This window comes from Lepidochelys kempii, chromosome 5 (genome assembly GCF_965140265.1).
Source record: "Lepidochelys kempii isolate rLepKem1 chromosome 5, rLepKem1.hap2, whole genome shotgun sequence".
In the NCBI taxonomy this organism is placed as follows: domain Eukaryota; kingdom Metazoa; phylum Chordata; order Testudines; family Cheloniidae; genus Lepidochelys; species Lepidochelys kempii.
The window spans coordinates 76,336,898-76,357,564 of record NC_133260.1 but is presented as its reverse complement, the minus strand read 5'-3'; the positions used below and the strand labels follow the sequence as shown (position 1 = coordinate 76,357,564).

At 43.6% G+C, this 20,667-nt stretch overlaps 1 protein-coding gene and 1 long non-coding RNA gene across 5 annotated transcripts in view; one reads left to right on the top strand and one right to left on the bottom strand.

Moving 5' to 3' along the window:
* Positions 1-13,296, bottom strand: part of HSD17B4 (hydroxysteroid 17-beta dehydrogenase 4) — a 118,986-nt gene extending 105,690 nt beyond the window's left edge. The window contains exons 1-2 of one of the 4 annotated variants that reach the window (XM_073344781.1): positions 13,140-13,296; positions 7,773-7,826 (exon numbers count right to left, since the gene is read on the bottom strand). In XM_073344781.1, coding sequence (XP_073200882.1) covers positions 7,773-7,826; positions 13,140-13,197 — 112 coding nt within the window. In that variant the 5' untranslated portion in view covers positions 13,198-13,296. Of the gene's footprint in view, positions 1-7,772; positions 7,827-8,252; positions 8,359-13,139 lie in introns of those variants that run through there. The other 3 variants (XM_073344778.1, XM_073344779.1, XM_073344780.1) reach the window with 3 other exon arrangements.
* LOC140911543 (uncharacterized) overlaps positions 10,043-20,667 on the top strand; it is a 115,720-nt gene continuing 105,095 nt past the window's right edge. Inside the window, exon 1 of the long non-coding RNA XR_012159041.1 lies at positions 10,043-10,597. This is a non-coding gene — a long non-coding RNA (uncharacterized lncRNA). The remainder of the gene's footprint in view (positions 10,598-20,667) is intronic.

Sequence of the window (20,667 nt, the reverse complement as noted above, 5' to 3'; positions counted from 1 at the left end):
TGTGTTTATTTACTCTGTAACTTTTATGTTTGCCTTCCCTTATCATCCTTAGATAATACTTAGGCCCTGTCTACAATGGCAAATTTCAGCGCAGCGTACACACTCCCAATCAGGGTGGATTTGATTTATTTCAATCAATTTGACTTCATGCTTTAAATCATTAGTCAGGAAGATTTGATTTAATCATGGTTTTCTACATAAAAGTGCATTCTTGTTGGTTGTTATAACCTTAATACATATTCTTCACAACTCAGAGATAGATGTAGGTTTCATTTTTAGAAGGTACACACTATACGTTTTTAAACAATGACTTATTTTGAATACTTTTCAGATTAGTTTTACAGCTATATCAGAAAATGAATGATTGTTGGGTTATTTCATTTACCAAAGGTAATTGAAGCAGATATTTTTGAAGTCATTGGGAGGTGAACTATCTCCAATTCAACAGGTTAATCATTAATATTTGGAGGATTTTCTTGCCATGCTGTATTAGGAGGACAACACCATCAGACACACATTTAAATTGTTTTAGTTAACTAAAACATAACAACGTTATGTATTCTGGATTTTTTTCTTCAACAACAAACATATAATATTTTAACAAAACAAGCATATGTCCCTCGCTTCTCACATTTATCACCAGACTTCTTCTCCTTGTCCGAATCTATTCCGCCCCCAACAATCTTCTATTCATTGAACTTTTTGAAACTTTGCACTTTTAGAGAGAGGTAAGGGATTGACTGTATGAAACAGAGTTGAGGTCTGTTATTTTTCACCTATATATATTATTTATTTATTTTAAAACATTTTTGCTGTGAACAAGCATGTTACCTCTGGAGACACAAATCTACAGTTTGAGAACTGCAAAACTAAGCATCTGATGGCATCTTCTGGACTGAGTTCTGAGTCCCATTGGGTAGATAGAAAGATTAACCTAAATAATCTATACAGAAGCCCCTAGAACCCCATAAGATTGGGTCCCTAATCCATGAATTATTGGAACTCATTTACAAAACTTTTCTTAAACATTACAAGAATATATTGTCTCATACTATAGAATTAGAATTTATAATCCCTATTCCATGATGAGATATCTTTGAGCTATAATGCATCTTAATTAAAACTATCTTTAGATCGGTTTTTCCTCAAAAAGCATTTTACCAAAAAAACCTGATTTAAATTAAAAAATCCGATTTTTCTCATTTTTTTTAAAAAATCATTGATTTTTATCCACCCTGCTGCCAACCCACTTAGCGCGCATAAACTACAGTTGTAGCGCTTTCAAAAAAAAGTGCCTCATTGAGAGGCGTACAGCTTTCTGCGCTGGGACAACAGAACGGCAGGGGCCAGTGTAGACTCCGTGGCGATTACAGCGCTGTGATTGGCTTCCAAGAGGTGTCCCACAATGCCTGTTCTCACCTCTCTGGTCATTGGTTTGAATTCTACTGCCCTGCCCTCAGGTGACCAATCGTCATCCCCATGCCGTAAATTCCTTTGGAAATTTGAAAGTCACCTTCCTGTTTGCTCGCTGATGCATGCAGTGGTCTCAGCGCATCTTTCCAGGTGGCGATGCCTGCTCCACGCACCAGGCAATCCCCCGGTTAGAGCAATGCTGACTGGCATTTGGGGAGAGGAGGCTGTCCAGTCCCACCTGCACTCCAGCCATAGGAATTATAATACCTACAGACAGACTTCACGATGAATGACAGAAAGGGGCCATGACCAGGACACATTGCAATGTAGGGTCAAAGAGAAGGAGCTGTATAGCGCCTACCACAAGGTGTGGAAGGCAAACCGCCGCTCCGGTGCTGCGCCCATGAGCTGCCAGTTCTACAAAGAGCTGGTCATGATACTCAGCAGCAACCCCACCTCCACTGCAAAGGCCCCTGTGGACACTTTGTTGGCTCATGTGCCAGTTGAGAGTGGACTGAGCCAGGAGGAGGGAATCTTGGACGAGAATGTGGAGGGTGAGAGAGACCGAAAGGCAGAGGATGATTCGGAGGCAAGAGATGCATGCAGTCAGGAGCTCTTTTCTACCCCATCACAGCAGTCAGATCTTGGCTAAGTGCAAACAGGAGAGGAGGCCCCTGGTAAGTGGATCTGATTTTAGGAATCACTGAAGTGAGTTGTTGGGGGCAGAAGGGTTGCAGAAAGTAGACGTGTCTCCCACCGCATGCCTAGTCTGAGCGGCAGGGGGGGGGGGGGGAGACAATTGCTGCACACAGGCGAGCCGCATAGGGGGCAGGCGGAAGCTGCAGGCTTGGAGAAGACCTTCCCTTGATTCCCTGCTCACCCTCAGCAGCGACATATCTTCCATAATGATCACATCCTGTGGAAAATGTGGGGACAGGAATGAGTAATGGTCTCAAGTTGCAGTGGGGGAGGTTTAGGTTGGATATTAGGAAAAACTTTTTCACTAGGAAGGTGGTGAAGCACTGGAATGCGTTACCTAGGGAGGTGATGGAATCTCCTTCCTTTGTGGTTTTTAAGGTCAGGCTTGACAAAGCCCTGGCTGGGATGATTTAGTTGGGGATTGGTCCTGCTTTGAGCACGGGGTTGGACTAGATGACCTCCTGAGGTCCCTTCCAACCCCAATATTCTATGATTCTATGATTATTAGGCCCGCCTTACAGCACTGGCTCTCCCCAAGAGCCACATGCCCAGTGTACAGCAGGGTCTGGGAAGAGTGATTTACCCTGCCCCTGTGGCTACTCACCATTTTGGGGGTCTTGTGGCTCATGTGTGTTTGCCTGGGGTCAGCCAGTTAGTGACAGGTGTGAGAGTACTGGCTGTGTTTTAAAGCACTGAATCAGTGTTGTCTGTGGTGCAAATAATACTGCTTCTTTAAAATGTTGCGTTTAAACTTCACAGAGATGATCTTGGGAGCCTAGGCTTCCTCTTTGTTATCTGCATCGGAATGGTTGCACAGAATTAGAAAGTGGCCAAGAAGAACTAAGGAGGACTTTCTGCATGAGGTTCTTATGCACTCTGCCGCCAAGAAACAGGATTGAAGGACAGGAATTGGCAGGGACAGTGAGAAGAGAGACCGAAAGGTGAACACAGCATGGCAGAATGAAGCCAGAGTGGCTCTTAAACATTATGGAGTGCCAAGTGGACACACTCCAGGCGATACTAACTCTTCAAACCAAGGAGCTCGGTTCCCACCTCCCCCTGCGGCCACTGTCACAAAACTCTTTCCCATGCGCCCCTCAGACACCACCAAAACATGTTTATCAACCTCCTGGCTCCAATCTCTACCTGCAGCATTCCATTCCTCCCTCCTCACAGTCCGGCTCTGTGGACTCCCACTACCCACTGCACTCAACACCCATCCCTCTGCAGTTTGGCCCTGCTGAAGTACAGTACCTGCTGCAGTGTACTCTAAAGGAGAAGGCTGGATATGATCCCTGGACATACACGAATCTTTAGCCATCCCGGGACCCCTCCTCCTCCTGGGACCTTCCCTTCCTCTACCCCCCGTCCCTGCTGATGTATTTTTTCATTTGAGTCTGTCCTCTGGTTGTTGTCTTTTAATAAAAGGATTGTGTTGGTTTGAAAGCAATCTTTATTCTATTAATTGAAAGCAAAAAGAGCAAAGCAAAGCAACATATAATTATGTTAAACCCCCTTACTGCATCATCTCCTAGCATTACAAGCACTGCAATCCTGAGCATAGCAACAAATATTAGTGGCTATCAGCTTCAAATTGCTGCCTCAAGGCATCCTTGATCCTTATAGCCCTGTGCTGCGCCGCTCTAATAGCCCTGGTCTCTGGCTGTTCAAACTCAGCCTCAGGCGCTGAGCCTCTGCGGTCCAGCCCTCAGTGAAGCTTTCACCCTTTTCTTCACAAATATTATGGCGTGTACAACAGGCAGCTACAAGCATAGGAATATTGTCATTGGCCAGGTCCAGCTTCCCACAGAGGCATCCACAGCGGGCTTTTAAGCGGCCAAAAGCACACTCAACAGTCATTCTGCACTTGCTCAGCCTATTGTTGAACAGCTCCTTGCTGCTGTCAAGTTGGCCTGTATTTGGCTTCATAAGCCACAGCATTAACGGTTAGGCAGGGTCTCCCAGGATCTCAGTGGGCATTTCAACTTCCCCTACAGTGATCTTCTAGTCCGGGAAGAAAGTCCCACCTTGTAGCTTCCTGAACAGACCAGTGTTCCAAAAGATGTTTGCGTCATGCACCTCTCCGGACCAGCCTGCGTTAATGTCTCTGAAACGCCCACGGTGATCCACAAGTGCCAGGAGAATCATTGAGAAACACCCCTTGAAATTAATGTACTCGATGGCTAGATGGTCTGGTGTCAGAATTGGAATGTGTGTGCCATCTCCCCAGTGTGTGCCCCTCCGCAGTTAGGGAAGCTTATTTGTGCAAAGCCATCCACAATGTCACGCACGTTGCCCAGTGTCACGGTCTTTCGGCGCAAGATGCGATTAGTCTGGGATGTGACGTAATGCAGCATGGATCATTGGGACAGGACCCAGGATGCCTCATGATCCCCTCTGCCTTCCCACAAGTCTTAGCAGCAGAAGAGAAAGAGGTGCTCTGTGGGATAGCTGCCCAGAGTGCACCGCTCCGAATAGCACCGCAAGTGCCACAAGTGTAAACATGCTATTGCGCAGGCAGCTGACAGTGTGAACACACAACAGCCGTAGAAACAAAAGTGAAACTGTTTGAGCAGCATATTCCAGAAGTCTTGAGGTCTTTCTGAGTGTAGCGTTCATTGATTTGAGATCTACCATACCATTCTCCCACTGGAAGGGAAAACCTATAACAGCAGCAGGCTGTAAAAGAGACCCAGTTTGGGAATATTTTAACGAAGTTCCTCTGCCTGTGGGTAAGACAGGCATGCGTGCAAAATACAAACAGTGCAACAAAGAAATGCAAGGCCTGGCTGCCTATCTGAAACAACATCACAAAAAGTGTTCCTTCTCAGAAGGAAGCGGTGTTGAAGATGATGAAAGGAACATGTCTGAACATGCAAGATCTTCAGGTTGGTAAACTTTTTTATTTCATACTTCTTTCCTAAGGATTGCCTGTCTTCCTTCTGAACTATTCTTGAATTCTCATGTTTGAGCAAAAAATATAGTTGTTACTCTATGGTACTATCATTTTAGATGCACTTGTGATAAAAAATAAATAGCTGAAATAGGCAGATCTTCTTTTTACAATTTCACCTTTCAGGTAGTACTGAGTGTCAGTGAATGCAATGAGTAATACTCAATGAGCAGTATGGTAATAATAATTAAATAACTGCATTGACTTGTTTTGTTTAGGAGAATCCCTCCTCAACATACAGAATTCTGAAGACTATCCACCTTCAAGATCACCATCATTTTCTATAGTTTCAGAGTTATCTGCCAATGATAGTGTTTCAGTCACATCACGTATGTCACATAGCCTCAGTATAACACCTGTAACAAAAAGGAATAAAAAAATCTCCATCATCCAGAAACAACCATAGGTAAGTTTGTGATAAGAACCAGCAGATTACAAAAAGAGGTAATTGATGAAAAAATTGCCTGGTTTGTTTATGCAACAAACTCTCCTTTTCGTATGACTGAGAACCCACACTTCGTTAACCTGGTTCAGTCATTAAGACCAGGATACAGTCCACCCAACAGAGCAGATGTCGCAGGCAAATTGCTGGATAAGGTGTATGAAAGAGAAATTGAGCAGTGTGCAAAAGGTCTAGAGGATAAAATTGTTAACCTGAGTCTTGATGGGTGGAGCAATGTCCACAATGATCCTGTTGTATGTGCTGTCTCTTCCTTACAGAAACAACTGATACATCAGAAAATGCAAACAGAAGAAATACTTACAAGAAGTAGCAGTAAAAGCTATAACAATCTGTAAAAAAAAAAAAAAAAAAAAAAAAGCAAATGTCTAGTATGCAGCTTGGTCACAGACAACGGTGCAAATGTATCCAAGATGAGAAGAAATTATTCAGAAGAGAGTCCAAAGCTAATAACATACGGTTGCAGGGCTCATTTGATACACCTCCTAGCCAAAGACTTCAGTGTTCCAGAAATAAAGGCTTATGTTGTGGAAATTGCAAAATACTTCCGTAACAACCACTTTGCAGCAGCTGCTCCGAAAAAAGTGGGAGGAACCACGCTAACTTTCCGACAAGATGCGCAATGAAACTCAGTAGTGGACTGTTTTGAGAACTATATCGAGAACTGGCCTAATCTGATGACAATTTGTGAACAAAATCGTGAAAAAATAGATGTCACGGTCACAGCTAAAGTTCTCAACATTGGGCTTAAGAGAAATGTTACACATATGCTGAGTACTCTGAAGCCTATTTCTGTAGCCTTGAACAAAAAAAGGAAAACAGCCGTTTTATTGCTGACACTGATGAAATTTGGAAGGAACTGAGTGGGACCTTAAAGAGAAAAATATGGAATGACAGAGGTAAATTACAAGCATTAAAAAAAACAAATGGGACAAGCACTATCTCCAGCTCATTTTCTTGCAAATATTCTCAATACTCGGTACCAGGGTGAAACCTTAACTGCTGAAGAAGAGGAGCTGGCTATGACATGGACATCCAGCAATCATCCCTCCATAATGAAAACTATAATAAAGTTCAGAGCTAAGGGTGAACCATTCAAGAAATATGTTTGCTAAGAATGTTTTAAAGAAAGTCACACCAGTGAACTGGTGGAAGTCACTTAGCACTTGGATTCAGAGACTGTTGAAGTGATAATCTCACTTTTAACAGCAGTAGTTTTTTCTGCCAGTGTAGAAAGAATATTTTCTTCCTTTGGACTAATTCATTCCAAACTGAGAAATCGTTTGGGACCTGAAAAAGCAGGAAAGCTTGTTTTTCTTTTCCAGATTATGAACAAACATGAAAATGAAGGTGAAGATGACCAACTTAGCCTCAGAAGCCAATATTTTAAGTTTCTCATGTTGACCTGACTGACAGTCTATTTAATTTTGGGTTTGTTTTTTTTAAAATATTTCATTTAACTCTTTTAGTTAAAAACAATTTTAACAAAAACAAACCTGATCTTAAAAAACTTGAATGTTTAACTAAATTCAAAAATTCATATGCTTGTTTTGTTAAAATATTATATGTTTGCTGTTGAAGAAAAAATCCAGAATACATAACGTTGTTTTAGTTAACTAAAACAATTTAAATGTGTGTCTGGTGATGCTGTCCTCCTCATACAGCATGGCAAGAAAATCCTCCAAATATTAATGATTAACCTGTTGAATTGGAGATAGCTCACCTCCCAATGACTTAAGGTTATAACAACCAACAAGAATGCACTTTTATGTAGAAATCCACGATTAAATCGAGTCTTCCTGACGAGTGTCTTAAATAATGATTTAAATCAAATCCACCCTGGAATCCACACTGCCCACTTGGATTAACAGTTGAGGAGTTGTGCTAAGGAGAGCTTTAGCCCAGGCCCCGCTTTTGAGCCTGCCACTCAAGTAAAATATCACCACCACACTTGAGTTAAGGGTTTTTGTGAGTGCATGGAAGTCAAGTTAGGGTTAAGTTATCTCTCTCGATAGCCCTTCAGTGAAGAGATGCCCTCAGCCAAAGATTGTTACTTGTTTCAAAACCAGAAGCTCAGAAATAAAGTTTGAATCTCAGGAGTTAGGAGGATAACTTATTAAAGAACAAAGGTTATTGGCAAAGAAGTCGTGAAGTTTGAATCCCAGTAGAGTATTTGTTTTTGTTTTTTTAAAAAGAGAGAGACAAAGGTTACTGGCAAGGGATCAAAATAATTGAGAAACAACTTACCAACTACTGAAGCTCCTCTTTCAGCAAAAGCTAGAGCATATGCTCTACCCAATCCTAGTTTTAAAAAACAAAACCAAAAAAAGCTTCAGAGTCAGTATTTTTTCTACAAATACAATTTAAACTAGTTAAAGTCATGTGGAGAAATTGTCACTTGAGCTGAAATCAGACATAAAAAAATAAAAATGTGCATATTTAATTGAAAACTGAGGGCCAAATCCACAATTTAAAACACTAAGTCAGAGGTTCTCAAATTTTTTTTTACTGGTGACCCCTTCCATATAGCAAGCCTCTGAGTGAGACCCCCCTTATAAATTAAAAACACGTTTTTATATATTTAACACCATTATAAATGCTGGAGGCAAAGCGGGGTTTGGGGTAGAGGCTGACAGCTCGCAACCCCCCATATAATAGCCTCGTGATCCCATGAGGGGTCCCAACCCCCGTTTGAGAACCCCTGTGCTAAGTATTCCCCATGCTCACTTCGTGGTACAGCACCCAGAAGAGTCATCATGGAAGCTACTTGTCGCTAAAGCTCCAGGAGAGTTTTGTGCTTGTGAAGGAGGCATTTGTGACACTTGATGGGGCAGGCTACAAAATACAGGAATGTATTCCGGTTTTGCAGTGGGAGAAAATGCTTCAAGTTAATGAACTACATTCTAAGTTAATAAGAGAGCTCCTAGTTTAATTTAGTTTTGTCTACTGAAAAGGAAACATTGTCATATCATGCAAACACAAGTTCAACTCCAATCATAATTATTTAAACTATTATAGTGCCTTTTACCCATATTGATAAAATCAGTGCCAGTTACACCTCTACCCCAATATAATACGACCCGATATAACACGAATTCGGATATAACGTGGTAAAGCACCACTCTGGGGGGCGGGGCGGGGCTGCGCGCTCCGGCAGATCAGCGCGTCTGGCTCCAACATACTGCTCTGAGCGGCGTGTTAAGGGTGCCAGGCCAGGGCCGAGCGGTTGGATAAGGGGCAGAGAGTCTCAGGGGGCGGTCAGGGGACAGGCGGGGTTGGATGGTTCGGAGGTTCTGGGGGCGGAGTGGTCAGGGGCGTTGGATAGGGCGTGGGAGTCCTGGGGGGGCCTGTCAGGGGGCGGGGGTATGAACAGGGGTCGGAGCAGTCGGGGACAGGGAGCAGGGGGGTTGGGTAGGGGGTGGGATCGGTCAGGGGACAAGGAGCAGGGGGGCTTAGATAGGGGGTGAGGTCTTGGGAGGGGGACAAGGAGTGTGGGGGGGTTGGATGGGTTGGGGGTTCTGAAGGGTCAGTCAGGGGGCGGGAAGTGAGTATTAATAATGGAAATGCTAGAGGCCAAAGCAAGTTCAATATAACGCAGTTTCACCTATACGCAGTAAGATTTTTTGGCTCCCGAAGACTGCATTATATCGGGGTAGAGGTGTACTTGGACCAAAACAAGAAGCAAGTCATTTATTGGCATAAGCAAGGAGCACAAAGCAGCTCACCTAATATAAAGTATAATGCAACATTTAAAGTTTCATATCTTCTATTAGTCTTTCACCTTTGTCTTTATTTAAGCTTAAGGCCTGTTGAATACAACAATTGTTTTTATGGACAATGATATTATCCAGTCATACCAGTCAAAATGTTAACAAAAGTGGATCAAGGGAAGGAATTGCGATTCTTTTCCACACAAGTAATTTTCTTATGAATTAAACAAATGACTGAATAAAGTGTAAGGAGGAGGAGGAGGATTTTTCAAAGTGCACACAAAGTGCCTTTGTTCCCCCGTGAGATCACTTAAAACTGGCTCATAAAGGCTGTTTGGAAACATATTGATCGTGCTATATCTAATAAACAAACCAAGGATTTAGAAATTAAAGTTGAGATTATAGGTCCCATTATGTGATGCTTTCATTTGGTAATCTCTTTGGTGCCATGCCTACATATTAGAAAATAATACGGCTCCAATATTTGGCTACTGGCAAGGTGTAATGTAGCCCCTTGAGCTGTGCAAAGTTAAGGTGCCCCTTTCTCCATGATGTTTGAACTATCCAAAAGCACAGGCCAGTGAGAATGGTGTCACCCAAGGATCAGACAGGGTGCTTATGATATGGAGATTCCTGTTTATAAACCATTACACACAAAGCAATCTATGTGGTGTCCACATAAATATCCAACGCTAATAATAAAAGATTTGCTCCCAGTCCCTCTCTTTCCAAAGAACTCTTCTATAATCTCAATTTCTAGAGATTACATCTACTACTTAATTGACTAAGCAGAAATCTTGAATTTATTTTACATCTGAGCCCAGAATTGGACTCCTAATAATGTTCAAGATGTCTTTGCTTGGAAAAAATAACTGTAGGACAATAAACGAGGAAATTTACTGCATAAAAAAACTTAACAATTGGTGGGAGGCAAAGTAACATTGGTTTAAGAAAACAGGATAATTGAGAAGAATGTAATATTTTTCTTACATCTGCATTTTGTTTATAAGATGTAGCCTTTTCTATATCCCAAATAATTGAAGGGACAATTTTAAAAAGTTAAAATACAGTCTTTGAAAACAATGTAACAATATATGTAATGACTGGAAAAATCAAATTTCTCATTTAAATGACCCTGCTTTCACTTCCTTGAGAGCTGCTGAGGTCCCTCATCAGGAACACCTACAGGAATGGAAAAGAATACTTATCTGTCTGCAAAAGGTTTCTAAGTGAAGGGTACAGGGAACCATAACTTAAAGCAAAGATCAAGACGTGTTAAACTCCCTCACCAGTTCTGACCTTTATAAAAGGATCAACTTCTAAGTCACTGTGTAAAAGCAATGGTACTACAATCAAAACAAGGTAAGCACCTATTGAGAATTAAACAAAGCATTTTGATAGATCTGTAGTTAAACAAACATATGTGAAAGTAGAATGAATTATATTGAAATTATAATTCATTAAAGAAATGCTACTTGAAGGGTTTGTTGAAATATAATTGTCAGGAAGGGAAACATTAAGGAGTGTGAGACAATGGGTCCTCAAGCTAATTTACTTAGAGCTTCTACTGAGCTAGGAGATTGGTAAACATTAGTATGCAAATAAAATATGTATGTATATTTGTCAGTTTCTGCTTTCTTTTGTCTCTTATGTTAAATTGGCTTTGGCTTAGCTGTATAAATAAGTTATCTTGAGCCTCAGAGAGGGGCTCACATCTGGGTACATTGGCAAAGCGCTTTGCTAATAAACAGAGTGGTCTGACAAATTATGTGAGTCCTGAATCTGACTTTGACACATATTAAGTACTGATTTTTATTTAAAAAGCTATAGTAAAACCATACTTATCTTGAAACCACCACTTTCAAGAATCCTAAGGCTTCTAGTACAAGTTGTACATGCTAAAGATCCACTGATACCAAGCAACTTTTTGCTTTTTTATCTTGTATTATTTCCTATTGTCTTAGGTGGTCACTTTTGACAGATTTCACTGAAGAAGAAAGATTTACAGAACAGCACAGCAAACTAACATGAAGCAAAGGAAAATCTGGGCAAGAGCTGAAAGGCGTTCAGAGTAGCTTTAAAGCTCTTACTCTGCTTCATATTGTCAACTTTAAAAAAAAGAAAAGGAGTACTTGTGGCACCTTAGAGACTAACCAATTTATTTGAGCATAAGCTTTCGTGAGTACAGCTCACTTCATCGGATGCATACTGTGGAAAGTGTAGAAGATCTTTTTATACACACAAAGCATGAAAAAATACCTCCCCGCACCCCACTCTCCTGCTGGTAATAGCTTATCTAAAGTGATCACTCTCCTTACAATGTGCATGATAATCAAGTTGGGCCATTTCCAGCACAAATCCAGGGTTTAACAAGAACGTCTGACTGGTTTATGAATGTTATAATTCTTGACATCTGATTTGTGTCCATTTATTCTTTTACGTAGAGACTGTCCAGTTTGACCAATGTACATGGCAGAGGAGCATTGCTGGCACATGATGGCATATATCACATTGGTGTATGTGCAGGTGAACGAGCCTTTGATAGTGTGGCTGATGTTATTAGGCCCTGTGATGGTGTCCCTTGAATAGATATGTGGGCACAGTTGGCAACGGGCTTTGTTGCAAGGATAGGTTCCTGAGTTACTGGTTCTGTTGTGTGGTATGTGGCTGCTGGTGAGTATTTGCTTCAGGTTGGGGGGGACTGTCTGTAGAAAACCTGGATTTGTGCTGGAAATGGCCCAACTTGATTATCATACACATTGTAAGGAGAGTGATCACTTTAGATAAGCTATTACCAGCAGGAGGATGGGGTGGGGGGAGGTATTTTTTCATGCTTTGTGTGTATAAAAAGATCTTCTACACTTTCCACAGTATGCATCCGATGAAGTGAGCTGTAGCTCACGAAAGCTTATGCTCAAATAAATTGGTTAGTCTCTAAGGTGCCACAAGTACTCCTTTTCTCTTTGCGAATACAGACTAACACGGCTGTTACTCTGAAACTTTAAAAAACATTTGTTTGAAAACTTTTTGCCAACTATTCTTGCAAGTATCAGTAAAGTAGCTTAAATTAATCTGCTCTACCTACACAGCTAAAGCACTGGAATAGACAATTTGTTGCCCTTTGCTTGGCTATTGCGTAAATGGCCCAAATCCCCACTCCAGCAAAGAGAGCTGCATAGAGTTGGTGAGAGGGGAAACAGTTCCTACTCCTGTACCGAGCTCATTGCAAGATCAAGGCTTCAGTGGGTATCACCTAAGATTATTATAAATTATGAAAGAGAAAAGAAAATCTCTACAGTTTGCTTTGTGCCTCTGTCAGCACCTGAACGCTCTTTAGATTTCAAGCAGCCCGCATGCTTTAATTCCAGGTAGCTGTGTTTTGAAAAGTAGTTTTTCAAAATACAATTATCTGGCAAACTGAAGCAAAAACAGGCAGGACGCCTGTTGTCAACATGAGAGTGAGGGATCTCTTTCCTTCAAAGGGGTGGGGCGTGACTTCAGCCTTGACACCTCGAAATCAAACTCTCTGCTCACCCTCCTCCAGGAGCTCAGGAAAACCTTTACCCCAGTTCTGCACCGCTGAGGCACATCCCACGCCCAGAATACCAGAGAAAACAGAATAAATAGCTGGCCGCCACCACCGCCCCCACATATGCACCCTTGTTATTGGCAGGCAGAGTTTTCCTTCCCAAAAGGCAGAGGGGCCCTTTCAGCTGCAGCCAGAGCCGCAGGATTCCCCCTTAGCTCCCAATGCCTGCAGCCAACTCTTTCTCCAAACCCGCGGCCCGCCTCAGCCAGCACCTACGAGAGCAGCACTGGCGAGCGCTGGCCAAGGCAGCCCCGCCCAGCGGGCCAGTACCACGCCGCGCAGTGCAAGCCCACAGGGCCCGCGCGAGCCGCTTACCTCCGCCGGCGCCAGTCACCAGCACCACCCGCCCGTCGAAGCTCAGCCCAGCCGACATGCTGCCCGGACGCGCTCCCGGGCCCAAGCGGAAACGGCAAGTGCCGGGACGCAACCGCGGCAGCGGCCAGGCAGAGGGCGAGAGCAGCGCGCCTGCGTCAGGCCGCCCCGCGGGTCTCTGGGAAATGTAGTGAATTGACTCAAGCCGCTGCGCAGCGCGCCGGGCGCCATGGAAGGGCCGACTTTCCCTTTCCCTTTCCCTGGTGGGTGGTTTGGAAGAGGGGTGTGAGTATCTGGGGAGGAGGGGCTCTGCCCGTTTTGGGGGTGTCAGGGTTCACTCTGAACTCTAGGGTAATTATTTCTTCCAGCTTAGGTTAAAAACTTCCCCCAGGCACAGATTCTTGAAGGGGAAAGGAGTCCAGGAGAGCTGGCTGTATTTCAAGGAATCCCTGTTGAGGTTACAGGGACAAACCATCCCGATGAGTCGAAAGAATAGTAAATATGGCAGGCGACCAGCTTGGCTTAATGGTGAAATCCTAGCGGATCTTAAACATAAAAAAGAAGCTTACAAGAAGTGGAAGGTTGGACACATGACCAGGGAAGAGTATAAAAATATTGCTCGGGCATGTAGGAATGTTATCAGGAGGGCCAAATCGCACCTGGAGCTGCAGCTAGCCAGAGATGTCAAGAGTAACAAGAAGGGTTTCTTCAGGTATGTTGGCAACAAGAAGAAAGCCAAGGAAAGTGTGGGCCCCTTACTGAATGAGGGAGGCAACCTAGTGACAGAGGATGTGGAAAAAGCTAATGTACTCAATGCTTTTTTTGCCTCTGTCTTCACTAACAAGGTCAGCTCCCAGACTGCTGCGCTGGGCATCACAAAATGGGGAAGAGATGGCCAGCCCTCTGTGGAGATAGAGGCGGTTAGGGACTATTTAGAAAAGCTGGATGTGCACAAGTCCATGGGGCCGGACGAGTTGCATCCGAGAGTGCTGAAGGAATTGGCGGCTGTGATTGCAGAGCCATTGGCCATTATCTTTGAAAACTCGTGGCGAACCGGGGAAGTCCCGGATGACTGGAAAAAGGCTAATGTAGTGCCAATCTTTAAAAAAGGGAAGGAGGAGGATCCTGGGAACTACAGGCCAGTCAGCCTCACCTCAGTCCCTGGAAAAGTCATGGAGCAGGTCCTCAAAGAATCAATCCTGAAGCACTTGCATGAGAGGAAAGCGATCAGGAACAGCCAGCACGGATTCACCAAGGGAAGGTCATGCCTGACTAATCGCCTTTTATGATGAGATTACTGGTTCTGTGGATGAAGGGAATGCAGTGGATGTATTGTTTCTCGACTTTAGCAAAGCTTTTGACATGGTCTCCCACAGTATTCTTGTCAGCAAGTTAAGGAAGTATGGGCTGGATGAATGCACTATAAGGTGGATAGAAAGCTGGCTAGATTGTCGGGCTCAACGGGTAGTGATCAATGGCTCCATGTCTAGTTGGCAGCCGGTATCAAGTGGAGTACCCCAAGGGTCGGTCCTGGGGCCGGTTTTGTTCAATATCTTCATAAATGATCTGGAGGATGGTGTGGATTGCACTCTCAGCAAATTTGCGGATGATACTAAACTGGGAGGAGTGGTAGATACGCTGGAGGGGAGGGATAGGATACAGAAGGACCTAGACAAATTGGAGGATTGGGCCAAAAGAAATCTGATGAGGTTCAATAAGGATAAGTGCAGGGTCCTGCACTTAGGACGGAAGAACCCAATGCACAGCTACAGACTAGGGACCGAATGGCTAGGCAGCAGTTCTGCGGAAAAGGACCTAGGGGTGACAGTGGACGAGAAGCTGGATATGAGTCAGCAGCGTGCCCTCGTTGCCAAGAAGGCCAATGGCATTTTGGGATGTATAAGTAGGGGCATAGCGAGCAGATCGAGGGATGTGATCGTTCCCCTCTATTCGACATTGGTGAGGCCTCATCTGGAGTACTGTGTCCAGTTTTGGGCCCCACACTACAAGAAGGATGTGGATAAATTGGAGAGAGTCCAGCGAAGGGCAACAAAAATGATTAGGGGACTGGAACACATGACTTATGAGGAGAGGCTGAGGGAGCTGGGATTGTTTAGCCTGCAGAAGAGAAGAATGAGGGGGGATTTGATAGCTGCTTTCAACTTCCTGAAAGGGGGTTCCAAAGAGGATGGCTCTAGACTGTTCTCAATGGTAGCAGATGACAGAACGAGGAGTAATGGTCTCAAGTTGCAGTGGGGGAGGTTTAGATTGGATATTAGGAAAAACTTTTTCACTAAGAGGGAGGTGAAACACTGGAATGCGTTACCTAGGGAGGTGGTAGAATCTCCTTCCTTAGAGGTTTTTAAGGTCAGGCTTGACAAAGCCCTGGCTGGGATGATTTAACTGGGAATTGGTCCTGCTTCAAGCAGGGGGTTGGACTAGATGACCTTCTGGGGTCCCTTCCAACCCTGATATTCTATGATTCTATGATTCTTCCTTGTCCTTGGAGGGCATTGCTGCCACCCCCAATTGAGCAGGGCCGGCTCTCGGCACCAGCAAAACAAGCAGGTGCTGGGGGGGGGGCACAGTTATAGGGGCGCCATTCTGGCGCCGGCCCTGCTGCCCCTAGAAATGTGCCCCTGCTCCGCCTGCTCCCCCGAGTGCGCCGCCGCTCAGCTTCTTCCTCCTCCCTCCCAGGCTTGCTGTTCGCCAAACAGCTGTTTCACATGGCAAGCCTTGGGGGGGGGGGTAGGGAAAAGCGGAGTGGCAGCGCGCTCGGAGGCGGCGGTGGTGGAGCAGAGGCGAGGAATGGTTCCTTTACCCGCCCCCCCACTCATCTCCACTGCGCCTGCTCCTCTGACCGCGCTGCCTCTCCCTCGCCTGAAAGGGAGGGGGGAGAAGTGGAGCGGCGGCGTGTTCAGGGGAGCAAGCAAAGCGGAGGTGAGCTAGGGTGAGGGGTTGCGGGGGGGGGGGGGGGGCAAGCCATAGGAAGCAATGGGGGGGGGGGAATGTGGCATGCCCGGGGGGGAGGCAGGGCCAGGGATTTGGGAAAGGGGTTCGGAAGAGGCAGAGTTGGGGCAGAGCCAGGGGGGGAGGCACGAAAAAAAGCAGGGGCAGCCAAAATTTTTTTTGTTTGGGGCAGCAAAAATCCTAGAGCTGGCCCTGCAAGTGAGATAGACAAAGGTTCAGGAAAAAGACCACTTGGAGTTCCTGTTTCCCCAAAATATCCCCCCAAGCCTCTTCACCCCCTTTCCTGGGGAGGCTTGAGAGTAATATATTATATAATATATTAACCAAATAGGTAAACAAGGTGAGCACAGACCAGACCCTTGGGTTTTTCAGACACTAAAAACCAATCAGGTTCTTAAAAACAGAACTTTATTATAAAGAAAAAAGTAAAAGAAGCACCTCTGTAAAATCAGGATGGAAGGTCATTTTATAGGGTAATAAGATTTAAAACACAGAGGATTCCCCTCTAGGCAAAACTTTAAAATTACAAAAAACAGGACTAAACCTCCCTCTTAGCATAGTGAAAATTCACAAGCTAAAACAAAAGATAATAGTAAGGAAATGCGTTATATTACTTACAGTTTGTAATTTTAGATGCTTATTTCAGGTAGGGTTTTAGGAAATATGTTTTTCCTGCTCTGGTCTCTCTATGTCCTGGAGAGAACAACAAAGAGAGCACAAAACAAAACCTCCCCCCACAGATTTGAAAGGATCTTCTTCCCTTATTGGTCCTTTTGGTCAGGTGCCAATCAGGTTATTTGAGCTTTTTCACCCCTTACAGGTAAAGGAGAGATTTTATGCTACCCTTAGCTGTATGTTTATGACGGGGGAATGGGGAAGCAACATTTCTCTCCTGTTCTAGTTACTGAATAGGTGTCACTGGTACTGGAGGAGGCAGAGAGGAGCGGGGGGGCACCTCAGGGGAAGAGATGGAGCATGGGCGCGAGAAGAGGTGGAGTGGGTGCAGGGGTGGGGCTTTGGGGGACATGGGGCAAAGTGCAGGAGGATGGAGCCACGGTCTGGGTGCTGATGCCCCCCCTTCTAGGGAGCTTCCAGCGCTCCCACCCAGCGCCTCCCTCAACATAAGAGTCACTGTGGCTTGTGGGTGCTGAGCACCCCTATCTTTTTCAGTGGGTGCTTGACGGAGTGGATTTGATTGAAATCAAACTGATTTAAATCACTAATCAGGAAGACTCAATTTAATCATGGATTTCTACATAAAAGTGCCTTCTTGTTGGTTGTTATAACCTTAAATAAATATTCTTCACAATTCAGAGAGAGATGTAGGTTTCATTTTTAGAAGGTACACACTATACATTTTTAAAGTGATTTATTTTGAAAACTTTTCAGATTAGTTTTACAGCTATATCAGAAAATGGATGATTGTTTTGTTATTTCATTTACCAAAGGTAACTGAAGCTGATATGTATGAAGTCATTGGGAGGTGAACTATCTCCAATTCAACAGGTTAATCATTAATATTTGGAGGATTTTCTTGCCAGCCTGTATTAGGAGGAGATCATCACCACACACACACATTGTTTTATTTTACTAAAACAACGTTATGTATTCTGGATTTTTTTTCTTCAACAGAAAACATATAATATTTTAACAAAACAAGCATATGAATTTTTGAATTTAGTTAAACATTCAAGTTTTTTTAAAATCAGGTTTTTTGTTAAAATTGTTTTTAACTAAAAAAGTTAAACGAAATATATTTTTGAAAAACAAAAATTAAATCGACTATGTCAGCCAGGTCAACATGAGATACTTAAAATATTGGCTTCTGCAGCTAAATCGATCATCTTCACTTTCATTTTTGCTCATAATCTGGAAAAGAAAAACATGCTTTCCTGCTTTTTCAGGTCCCAAACAATTTCTCAATTTGGAATGAATTAGTCCAAAGGAAGAAAATATTCTTTCTACACTGGCAGAAGAAGCTACTGGTGTTAAAAGTGAGATTATCACTTCAACAGTCTCTGAATCCAAGTGCTAAGTGACTTCCACCAGTTCACTGGTGTGACTTTCTTTAAATCATCATCAGCAAACATATATTTCTTGAATGGTTCTTATTCCCAAACTGGGTCTCTTTTATGGCCTGCTGCCATTATAGGTTTTCTAGTGAGACAATGGTATGGTAGATCTCAAATCAATGAATGCTACACTCAGAAAGACCTCAAGACTTCTGGAATATGCTGCTCAAACAGTTTCACTTTTGTTTCTACTGCCTGTCCCTCCCTTCTCACATTTGTCTACAGACTTCTTCTCCTTGTCCAGATCTATTCCGCCCCCAACAATCTTCTATTCATTGAACTTATTGAAACTTTGCACTTTTAGAGAGAGAGAGAGAAGGGATTGACTCTGTACACAAATTTGCAGAGGGACAGTAGGGTTGAGGTCTGTTATTTCTCATCTCTATATATTTATTTATTTAAAAATATTTTTGCTGTGAACAAGCATGTTACCTCTGGAGACACAAATCCACAGTTTCAGAACTGAAAAACTAAACATCTCTGATGGTATCTTCTGAACTGAGCACTGGATCCCATTGGGTAGAAAGAAAAATTAACCAAAATAATCTATACAGAAGCCCCTGGAACCCATAAGATTGGGTTCCTAATCCATGAACTACTGGAACTCATTTACAAAACTTTTCTTAAACATTACATGAATATATTGTCTCATACTATAGAATTAGAATTTATAATCCCTATTCCATGATGAGATATCTTTGAGCTATAATGTATCTTATCTAATACTATCTTTAGATAGGTTTTTTCCTCAAAAAGCATTTTATCAAAAAAATCTGATTTTTTTATTTTATTTTTTTTAATAATTGATTTTTATCCACACTGGTGCTTGAGCCCCAGAGCACCCATGGAGTCAGTGCCTGTGGCTGGTGCCAACTGCGGTCGAAGCATTGGAGTGTGCCAGAGCCATTCCTGTGTTCTGGTCACTCTGGCCCTGCCTCTGATTCCCTGAGCTTCCACCTCTTCACCTCTCTCTACCTCAGAGAGTCCCTGGAAAGCGCTCTGAGATCTACAGCCACGAGGAGCTGTGTGAAGTATCCCAGCAAGCTTCTGACAGCAGAGCTGCTGAGTGGTAAGGACAGCAGCGGTCCGGCTGAAGGGCCCACATGCTTGCAAAGTTCCTGGAGCTGAAAGACTATAGAGACGGCAGGAGGACACCACCACATCTTGAAATGATGTTATCCCCTTAACATGAAGCACCGGAAAGGGGCGCTGTGTGCCAATGCAAAGCTGTCTCAGGAGAGGACAATCTCCATGTGAATCAGGATACTTATATGAGGGAGAAGGTGTACACACGGCCCACAAGGGTCCTCATTCCTCTCCTGCTTTTGAGACAAAATTCAGAAACGTGAACTGCATTTTGTGTACGGGCCTTTGGCCCTCTCCTAAGCCTTACACACTCTCACACACCTTTTTTTGTCTGTAACTAAGAAAATATACTGTTTCTGGCATGTTGGATTTGCTTTCTTGTTTTATGTCACTATTGCTGCTCATTATTTACATTGCATAGAACCAGGATTGGAGCACCCTTATACTAGAGACTGTACACACATAATCATTTGCCCCAAAGCGATTACAAATGACTGGCTGTCATTGTTTTGATCCTTTCCCTTGACAGTCCTTGCTAGTTGCAGGCACTTCTCTAGGTTTAGAACTGTTTCTCTCAATCTTTCTGTAACCTGGAATCATGAGTTCCACAAACATCTGTCTCTAATTAGGAAATATTTGTCTACAAAGGTACATGTAGGTGCTAGAGTTCTAAACTTCATAACTTAAGTAGTTATTCCTTCTTCAGATTCCTGGTTATGGGTAAAAATCAGTCTCTCTGGTTACAGTATCATTGTGTCTAGGGGTCACAGTACTCAGACACCTTTATCAGCTGTGGCAGAGTTTGGGGCATTATTCCTAGTGCCAGTGTCTCACTCATTACTCATCCTTTTCTTCCTTGGTAAGATGGTAAAATAGCTTTATCTTCATTTTCTCATCTTTATCCGCTCAGTTGTATTTATAGACACAGTTCTTTTTTCCACTGCTTCCATCCTTGTGCAATGGGCCACGGACCGGCCCCTGGCCCGGAGTGGTGGGGGGGGGGCCCGGCCTGCCCTCAGCCTAGAGCAGCAGCGGTGGTGGCAGGGCCCCAGGCTGCTCCCACCCCCAGGAGCAGCAGCGGCAGGGCCTTGGGCCATCCCCCACCCCCAGGAGCAGCAGCATCCTCTGGAGCACACACACACCCTCAGCACCGAAGATTTAGTTAGGGGTATTTTTAGGAAAAGTCAAGGACAGGTCACTGCCATGACTTTTTGTTCATTGCATGTGACCTATCCATGAATTTTACTAAAAATACCCGTGACTAAATTGTAGCCTTACTTATAATAAACCGGGTCATTAATATCATTGTGGAATGTATGTATTAACACGATAAGGGGAATTAGGGATACTTACTGATATTATGCTTTAAGATCTGTAACCTGTTTTTCTTTTTGTTAGATTTT